The sequence below is a fragment of the Pimephales promelas genome, chromosome 2 (genome assembly GCF_988280905.1).
Source record: "Pimephales promelas chromosome 2, fPimPro1.hap1.1, whole genome shotgun sequence".
Lineage (NCBI taxonomy): Eukaryota > Metazoa > Chordata > Actinopteri > Cypriniformes > Leuciscidae > Pimephales > Pimephales promelas.
In genome coordinates, this window is record NC_142770.1 from 34,704,491 (window position 1) to 34,715,050 (window position 10,560).

Sequence of the window (10,560 nt, forward strand, 5' to 3'; positions counted from 1 at the left end):
TTGTTTATGAAACATTAGTATGCATTTAATGAATGTTTAATAAGTGATATGTTAATTATTGCATGTATGTTTTGTAGATTCATAAGATTTATAAGTCATTTACAATTGCTTAGTTAATGATTAACTAATAATTTACAAAACATGAACATGCGTTTCAGAAATGTTTAATAAAGGTTTTATTTTTTGTGTGTACGTAGCAATTAGAGGGTGCAGAAAGTGTTGTAAATGCCTTGTATACACATACAGATAATTTGTAACTGTAAGTAACAGTGTTCAACACAATGATGACTAAACGCTTGAATAAATCATTTACGACACTTTCTGCTTGTAAATGATTTATTCATGCATTTACACATGATCTATAACAGGTGTTGTTGAATAGTGTAAGTGCTGACTGGTGAGGGTATAGACAGCTGTCTTGGAGTCACATGGAGTTTTGAACCATTGTGCACCTGATGTGAGCAAAACACCAAAAAATGCAACATAAAAAACATTTATTAAACGCAGTCATGTTTTTGTAAATTATTAGTTAATCATTAACTAATCACTTGTCAATGACTTGTAACAAAATTTACAAAACATACATAGAATGTCAGTATCACTTGCTAATCATTTATGAATGTTTTTTAAATGATTAGTTCATCATTAACTAACCACTTTTATACCATGGTCTGGGTGAATACTCGATTCTGATTGGCTGCAGGGTGTCCGTTAAAAAGTGATAGAGGACACCTAGTAAAGTAGTTCTGGTGAAACTGCCTGTTTACCATTCGAAATGAATAAATAAATGCGCTGCCCACAACGGCTGTGAGTAACCATAGCAACAGGCAGTCACACGCTCTATCAAAACAAACATCTAACGTTAGTTAGATATTACATAGCCTACTAATACAACAATGAGCGGCGACTTCGTTATTTCTTTTAACATTTATGGAGAATATGACAACTTTGACGACTGGGATGCTGCTGAAGAAATAAAAATGTAAATGAAACGGAGAAACGTCGCAAAGAAAATGACACCGCTGCTGCTCTGAATGAGACCCAGCGGGAGTTTTACGCAGCTGTCCAGACAACCAAGGCAGGAGGAGAGTACAGCGTTTCAAGCCTAAGAAGCCTGTTTGATTAATTATTTTATGTGTAATTAAAAAAATAATAATAACTATGCCTACCTTTGTGTTTCATGAAAAACAAAAAATGCATTTTTGAACCTGAAGGGTTCTACAAGCTGAGCGGACTATAAATATCTCCGGTTGCTAAATAAACCAGGCGAGTTATAGTGTAAAAAACTATAGGGACATTCCTGCTCATGAAATCAGCAAGGATCTTGGTCCCCAGAAGTTACTGGCCTAACCACTCTTCCATGCTTCAACAGGCTGTGACACAACCTCAGCCTGGGCCATGGGAAAAAGAGTGCATGGGCAGCTTGGGAGGCAACACCAGATCTCACAGAATCCCTGGTTACCCTTACCTTAGAGCCTGAAGAGATCAACAATGATGTCCAAAGACTGGAGCGTATGGTCATCATCATGTACAGCAAGAGCTGTGGTTCCAGCCGTGTAGATGAAGCTAGACATCACTTTTTCTCGAATGGTACCTGCCATTTTCTCTCGTACCTGGTACGAGAACCTGCCTCCCACCCAAGCTGCACTTATTCAGCACATCAAAAGAGCACTGCTGCAGGCCAGCTTCTACAGGAATCAGGCAACCGCTGTCCAGCAAGATATCCCAGATTTCAATGCATGGGGATGGTATCTGGACTCTACAAGCAAGACTTGGGAACCTTACTGGACTAATCTTGGAGTCAAAGCCTGCACCATATCTCCTCCACTGTAACCTCAAGACAGCATGTAGAGGGCACTGCAAGTGCTGTAAAGCCGGAGTTTGTTGCACTTCTATATGTGCATGTGAGGGTGTTGTACAAACAATGATGGTGGAGACGATGAGAGATCCGGTGATTATAATGATAATTCATGTGAGAGACCATGAGAATTCACTGTTGTTTTTTTCTTGTTATTGCTGTTTTTTTTTTTTGTTATGCTAAGTAAACCTTTAAGAGTTTTGGACAAATTGATTATATTATTATTTTAACAATCTGACAATATAATTTTTTCCTTGCAATAATAATGTGTATTATTCTTTCTTATATGATTACACTTTGAAATTTATTCACCTGTGGTACACTGAAAAGCATTTGGCTTTTATAAGGAAATTAATCAACATTGAAAATAACCTTCAAAATTGTGATAAAAAAAGGATTTTCAACCACAGTCTTGAAAAGAATACAGGTTCCAGACTTACACAAGCATAAATATAAATATGCCAGTGGACTTCCTGTGATCAATAAACATAAAATAGACACCACATTCTCATTTGTAGCGCATTTGGTTCAAAATTTGTAGCCAAAACCCTTTTTCGGACACCGGCCATATTGTATTTAGGAAATTTGGGGGGTCCTGATATACCCAATCATAAATGTAAGTATTCATATGGGTTTCCCATAGCCAGAAAAGGTAAAATAGACATCAAGTTTGTATTTATATCTCATCTGGCTCAAAAGCTATAGTCGAATCCCTTTCAGACGGCGGCCATATTGGATTTGGCCGCCATCTTGGTCTCAAGGACCATTGGCTTGGGCGCCCTGCTAAATCATTTCAGTATGCCCTCAGCTACATCTGTGCCAAATTTGGTGCTTGTATATGAATTTGCGCGAACAATGGGATGTAAGGCCCCATTCTACAGCCCAAACTGCTTTTTTGGACAGCGGCCATATTGGAATTGGAGGATCAAGGGGTCCAGATATACTGGGTCATAAATATAAACATTTCTATGTATTTCCCATGATCAATTAAGCTGAAAAACATTTCAAGTTTGTATTTGTAACTCATGTGGTTCAAAAGTTATAGCCGGAACCCTTTTCGGGCAGCGGCCATATTGGATTTGGCCGCCATCTTGGCCCCGAGGGTTGCTGGCTCCGGCGCCCTAGCTAAATCATTTCAGTATGACCTGAGCTACATCTGTGCCAAATTTGGCGCTTTTAGATGAATTTGCGCGAAATTACCTATTTATGTGCTTAAGGCCCCCAACTATTATTATTTGTAAAAACTTGATTTAGCCTAATTAAAAATTAAAATATAAACTAGCAGCTAATGTTTTAAAAATGTTTTATTTGGCAAGTGACCATGGTATAAGCGGGTTAATGCCCTTCGAGGTGTCCATTGTCAGGTTTTAATGGTCTTCGGCGGAGGCAATCGTCCTCCGCTGCGCGTCGGCCGGTTTACGCCTCGCCGTCGTCCATTAAAACCTGACAATGGACACCTCGTCGGGCATTAACCCTTACATAAATGACTCACAACTGAAAGTTATTATAAAGTGTTACCATTTATTGGTATAGAAAATTAGACTAATGGATCAGAATTGAGATTACACAGTGAAAGAGTAAATTAATTTGTTATTATTTTAATTTTTATGTTTAAACAACATACAGTACATTTTGTAACAAAGGCCCTAAAACTGAAACAATCTCCATGTTTATGCTAAATGTGCATTGGACCTTTGTTGACAAACAAACGAGGATTACTGGGTACAGGAATTGAGATAGATCGAACATTGTTCATTTACTGTACATGTTGGATTTGGAATTGGTAATTTGACTTTATCTCTTAAGGACTGAAGGATAAGCAACACTCGCCCTGGATGGGCCTATCAGAACCCAGGAACTCAGTCAACCACTGTTATTTCTTTCCATATCTTTACTGGAGTATGTTTGTGTGTGGTTTTATAGGATGCACGCACACATATAACACTCCAACTTGGATCAGCTCGCATTTCTTCCTCACAGGAACACTTTGCGTCATCAATTAAACGGGCAACGAGTCATAAAGCGGCAATGTCTTAAAGGGGCAACGTCTTAAAAGGGCAACACACGCAAACCAGTTTGTACAGTACATTTACACCTGACTACTGATTTTTCCTTCCCATTTAAAAAAAAATGTATTCCTGTTAAGGGCATATCATATACTGCACCTATAACTGCTTTGCAGACCAACATCTGTCCAAAGGCCATCTTCTGGCCAGAGCCCTTCCAGCACAGTTGCTGGGCAAGTGGAGTGGTCAGCATGCAGACCAGGATACGTCTGGTGTTGGAGGTTACGCTTGTACCCCCAACTGTTGCCAGATACTTTGCCTAAATTAAAGCAGTAACACATAAGTGTATATATAATGAAACTGTAGTGAAAAAGTACAAAACAAAAAAGCAACTTCTATAGAACCAAATATTTAATAAAACCAAGTGTACCATTGCACTGTAGCATGCCTCAAATTGACACCCTCTGGCAGGTCTGCATTCACAGAGCTCTGTTTTGTCATTTTTAAAAGCAATTGCTTAATAATAGCAACCTCCCCTTTCAGGTGTTCTAGTTGACTAATAATAATCTCTGATACAGAGAAAATATAAAATCTTCAAAAAAGTAACAAAAACTCATTGTAAGCATTAATGTACTGTTAATTTACGATTGTTCTTCAACTAATACAACAATATCCTCTTTTCATGAGATATAAAAACCTGAAATCAGTGCTTACGTGTAATAGTCTGCCTTCTTGAGAGAACTGGTGCTGGTGGGCCAGGTGGTGCAGGGGGAATAGGCGGGGCTGGTGAAATTTGTGTCGACAGCGGAGATGGCGGGGATGGCGGGGATGGTGGAACTGGTACAGAGCCCTTTCTCCTTTTACTCACTTCTTCAGATGAAGAGTGGCCCTGATCAGGGTACCGTGAGTTTGGTCTGGTGTAAATAAAAGTCACATCGTGAACCTTTAATCCTAGATTTTTGTAATCTGAAATTACACACTCTACATGCACTTCTTTGTTTAAGTTTTATAATCAATGCAAAAACCAAGAAACTTACTTCCTTTTGCGATTACATTTCCCCAGCATGGTGTCATTTTCTGAACTGAGACAGGAGGATGTCTCAGCCTTTTTGGCCTTCTGTCTGGCTTTCTCATAATCTGCTACAGAACAATAAAGCAATACTCTGTGAGCTATCATTTTATTATTAAAAAATTCTTAAGGCACAAGATTAAACTAAATATTAAAAGATTTAAACTAAGTTGTCTGTGAATTCCTTGACTTCTAAAGATACACAAATGCTTGATATAAAGAACAGAATTAAATCTAGAATATTTTTTACACATAAACACTTATAATTAACTTCCCCTTGATATCAATTATGTCAAAAGACTTGATCAAGATTCTGCATACTGTATCATTTTAAGGTCCGTTTTGGAAGTCAGTGTCTTCCAGTGGTAATTACGTTAAAAGAGAAAGTTACTATTATTGTTAAACCCACACTGAAATGGTTTATTTATATGAAGGTATCACTGTCAGAAAAAAAGATACAAAAGCTGTCACTGGGGTGCATATTGGTATCATAATTGTACAAATATGTACCATGAAGGTACCAATATGCACCCTTTAGGTACAAAAGTTCACCTTTTGAAAAGGTACCGCCCCAGTAACAGCTTTCGTACCTTCATAGTTTAGAAGTCAAATTTAAATAATTTGGACACCACATTGACATCAATGGTTTGTGTTATTGCATATGAATTCTAACTCAGCCTTTTTCTTAACCGAAGCCCAAAACTATTTCTCCTTTTGAACTGTGCATTGGATTTGTGCCCAAATGTAAAAATAATGTGGGTTGACTTTAACTGAATAAATTTCTTTCAATTTGTGACCAAAATTCACATACCCATGCTGATATGGAAGCAGTGGAGTATTTATTTATTTATTTATTTATTCATTCATTCATCAAAAATGATACCGATTTGTTGATACACTTGAACTGTCATTTATTACAATTCCATAAATGACAAACAGCATTTTTACTGTAATCCCACATAATATTGTGTTTATATTATCCATATGTTTTTATTTATAGTGATACAATTAATTATTATACATTGGATGAAATTAAATAATTGTAACACGTTTACATTGTTACCAATCAATTGTTAAAATATTTAGAGGTTTGATGTCAATTTGATGTCTTTTTAACATCCACATTAGAGTTTCAATTCAACATATTTGTGTGCATTGCAGTATAGGCTATGCATGCTGATCAATGTTTATGTTGACCAATGTGAATCGAAAACCTCAAAAGTGGCTCCACTGAAACATTCAAATTCAAACAAATCACATATCACGCTAACGTCTGGAGACCGCAGGCGCGCAAACATTCTACTGTGGCGTTATTTTGGAACTTTTCGCGAGACAATGACTGTGTCTGAAATGTAAGTCACTCACTTAATATAAACTAATTGTGTAGCCTATTTAAATGTATTTATTGAACATTTGTGAACAACCGTGCAGCTGAAGTGATTTCGGTGCGTATCTTTATAGCGACGCAATGGAAATTTACCAATGAATGTGTTTTTCTTCAAAGGGATACAACAAGTGAACATTTATGAGCAAAATTATTTAATTCATTTGAATGCAAAACGTACATTCAGGTATTTTTCTGCCATAAAACAGTATTTAAAGTGATGCTTCACCCAAAAAATTACAATTCTGTCATTGATGATTAGGCCTATAGGCTTAATATGCAAATGCGAGTGAAACGCTCGCGCAGTCGATCCCTTATACTTAGTCACAGAAGGCTACTTTGCTCAGGCATTTCGGAACATTCAAAATGTAGGCCTTAATTTATGCAATTGTAAATGCAGTGTATATATTAATGCCAGTTGATGCTGCTTCTGTGTCGCCTCTGCACTGTCCATAGTTGAAAATGCCCCCGAAAATCAATTTAAGGTAGCAAATATTACAACTTCATAGATCAAAGAGTTTTTATGATTATGCCATTTTTGCTATCAAGAACTTTGCAGATCTAGAGCGAGTTTTTTTCTCAGGGGAATCTACTGGAATCTAATATACTTAAAGGGTTAGTTCACCCAAAAATGAAAATTAAGTCATTAATTACTCACCCCCATGCTGTACCAACCCCGTAAGACCTTCGTTCGTCTTCGGAACACAAATGAAGATATTTTTGATTAAATTTGAGAGCTGTATAACTACCACATTGGCTCCTAAAGGACTGCCTCTTGACGGCCCAGAAAGTCAATGAAGAAAATGTTTAAATATCCCAAGTGACTATCGTGGCTCAACTATATGTTTATCAAGCGACGCGAATACTTTTTGTGCGAAAAAACAAACAAAAATAACGAGTTTATTCGACTATTTCTTTTCTTCCTTGTAGGCCAGAACGAGACTTCCTTAGATTTCCACGACGCATGCGCGAGATTTGCGATCTGAAGTAGTGTAAGCTGGTGTGAGCAGATCGCAATTCTCGCGCATGCGTCGTGGAAATCTATAAGGAAGTCTCGTTCTGGCCTACAAGGAAGAAAAGAAATAGTCGAATAAACTCGTTATTTTTGTTTGTTTTTTCGCACAAAAAGTATTCGCGTCGCTTGATAAACATATAGTTGAGCCACGGTAGTCACTTGGGATATTTAAACATTTTCTTCATTGACTTTCTGGGCCGTCAAGAGGCAGTCCCTTAGGAGCCAATGTGGTAGTTATACAGCTCTCAAATTTAATCAAAAATATCTTCATTTGTGTTCCGAAGACGAACGAAGGTCTTACGGGGTTGGTACAGCATGGGGGTGAGTAATTAATGACTTAATTTTCATTTTTGGGTGAACTAACCCTTTAACAAGAGAAGTTATTGCCTATTTTTACCACTTGTGTTCTCTGCACCAGAAAATCCCAGATCCAGTAACATAAGGAATTATGGACCCTGAATTGTTAGGAGTTTCAAAAAAAAAAAAAAAAAAAAGTTTGCTGGGTAAAATTGTGTTAAAAGCAAGTAAAGCAAGTAACAAGTAATGACTTACTTGTTTTGTACAGTGAGCGGACTTTGAATGATTCCCAGTCTGCTCCTGGTTTTTCATGTTGCAGCTGAGCTCTTTTTACATAATTGGGAAATTTATAAGGCGGCCAATAGCAAGCATCCTCACCAGCCATCCACTTACTGCTTACTACTTCCACCTCTCCCCGTTCCAAGAAATCCACGACATGGAAAAATGGTGAGTTCATCTTGCATTAAAGAAAAGATTAGAAAGAATTAATTAGAATGGTATATTGTCAAAATGAAAAATGTGTAAAAATGTAATTAAGGGAGAGCTGGGACAGTTGAAACACTTTTCAGATAAACGTCGGTTTCTTACAGATAGATTTTTTTTTGTTGCAAAGATTTAAACACACAGATGGGACAGATGAAACAAAACAGTTTAAAAAATAACTGATCTTGTTTTATGAACTATAGGCCTACCTGACAAGTGACGTACATATTGTTAAAAAATATATTTTTTTATTACATTTTTCATTTAAAGGTACATTATTAATATTTTTGTTATTTTATTATTTTGAAGAAGACAGACAAATCCATTTACAAATAATTTTCTTACATTTCTTCCTTGAGTCCTGTTGATTGTTTACTAGTTGAATAGCCTGTTGTTTTTATGAAGAACATTTGGTCAACCGAACGATATTGAAGATTGAACAATGGATGATTATGTGAGATAACATGGATCAATAGTCCTATGAAACTATGAAAAGTATAAAGGAGAAGAAAGGTCTTACATTTTTGATGGCAATTTGACTTAGACATATCTAAATGTTTTCCAAATTAAAACTATTACCGAACTTTATTTATTTTTCGTTCTTTGTGGATTTGCTTGTTCACGTGACAAATCGCGTCACATTCGTATCGGTTCATTCTTTTTCAGTTTCAAAGATATTTTATTCAGTTTCAATTTATATTTTCATTCGTTTCTTGAAAAGTTACGTTCATTTTTATTGGCTCAAAATTAATTCCATACAGACGCACACGGTCTCTCACAAGATGGTAGGAACATAGACAGTATAAGAAGGGTAGGAATGGAGAATTTGTCTGCTACATTGCTAAATTTGTATTGCAGTATGTTATGCATTGCTTTTATTATTGCTGAATTGTTGGTGGAAACCAGGTGCTTTTGTGACCCATGTTTATGAAGTCGCTGAGCTGGATAAGTTTGTGGAATAAAATCGACAGGAACAATGCAGGTAACTGAATAAACACTGAACAAAATACTTCATGAACTTCCACAATGACCTCGAACAGAAACCACCTATTTACAAAGTACGAAAATCTGAAATTAAAATGTTTTGAATTTACTGATTACAAAGCAAAAGACATTGAAAATGAAATCGATCCTGAAAATAACTTTTATAAGGACTTGCAAAGTCAATGCGAATATTATACAGAAAAACAATATAGGAGAAATATAATAATGGATGGATCAATGTCAATCATACATTTCAATAGTAGGAGCCTTAATTCAAATTTAGCAGGAATTAAGCATTGTTTAAATGAATTAGAAAGGAAATTCACAGTTATTGCAATATCAGAAACCTGGCTTGATGATGAGCAAATTGACGCAATTGAAATTGAGGGATATGAAATGTTTTCTGTTCATAGGACCCAGTCTAAGGGAGGGGGGGGGCTGCACTATTTATTGATAAAATGTATAAATGTAAAGTTGTCAGTAACAAGTCATTTGTAATGGAAAATATTATGGAGTGTGTCACTGTAGAAATTGAGAGAGAGAAAGAAAGAAATATTCAGATAAGCTGTATGTACAGAAAACCAGGATCTTGTATTGATACATTTAGGGAAAAGATTGAGGAGTTGTATAATAGACATAACAACAAAAAAATTCTGTTTGTTTGCGGTGATTTCAATGTAGATTTGCTAAATCCGCAACAACATAATTCAACTACAGAATTCATCAATTCAATGTATAGCAACAGCTTATACCCTACAATTACACGACCAACTAGAATAACAATTCACAGTGCCACACTAATTGATAATATATTTACAAACGTTATTGACAGACCGGTTTCAAGTGGCCTAATAATAACTGACATTAGTGACCACTTGCCAGTATTTGCAATTATACAAAACTGTATGCAGAAGAATAAAGATATTCCTATAATTATGATGAAAAGAAATAAAACACAAGATGCTATAAATTCTTTTAAACAAGATCTTTTGAGACAAGACTGGAAAAGTGTTTATGTGAGTGATGTCAATTGGGACTATGAAACATTTATGACAATCATATCAGGATTATATGACAAGCATTGTCCTCTAGCAAAGAAAATTGTAAAGCAAAAATATGTTGAGAAACCATGGATATCAAAAGGAATAATAAATGCATGTAAGAAGAAGAAGTTATTATACAAAGAATTCTTAAAGAGAAGAACAATGGAATCAGAACAAAAATATAAACTATATAAAAATAAATTAACAAAAATTATAAGATGCTGTAAAGTTGATTATTACAGTAATTTATTAGAGGATAATAAAAATAATATTAAAAAAACATGGGATGTCTTAAATGCTATCATTAAAAAAAATGGGAAAAAAGAATATCCAAGTTACTTGTTAGCATCGAATGATACAGAAATCACTGACAGGGCTTCAGTTGCTGGGGAATTCAATAAATACTTTGTCAGTGTTGGTT

General features: G+C 35.7%; 1 protein-coding gene across 1 annotated transcript; it reads right to left on the reverse strand.

Annotated features, from left to right (window-relative positions):
* Positions 1–4,006: 4,006 nt before the first annotated feature.
* Positions 4,007–8,198, reverse strand: LOC120461368 (uncharacterized). The gene is made up of 4 exons (XM_089122241.1): positions 7,885–8,198; positions 4,902–5,004; positions 4,579–4,778; positions 4,007–4,183 (listed from the first exon to the last, which is right to left on the reverse strand). Exons 1-4 carry the CDS (start codon positions 8,084–8,086, stop codon positions 4,011–4,013), a joined length of 678 nt encoding a protein of 225 aa, XP_088978367.1. The 5' UTR covers positions 8,087–8,198; the 3' UTR covers positions 4,007–4,010.
* Between the last annotated feature and the right edge of the window lie 2,362 nt (positions 8,199–10,560).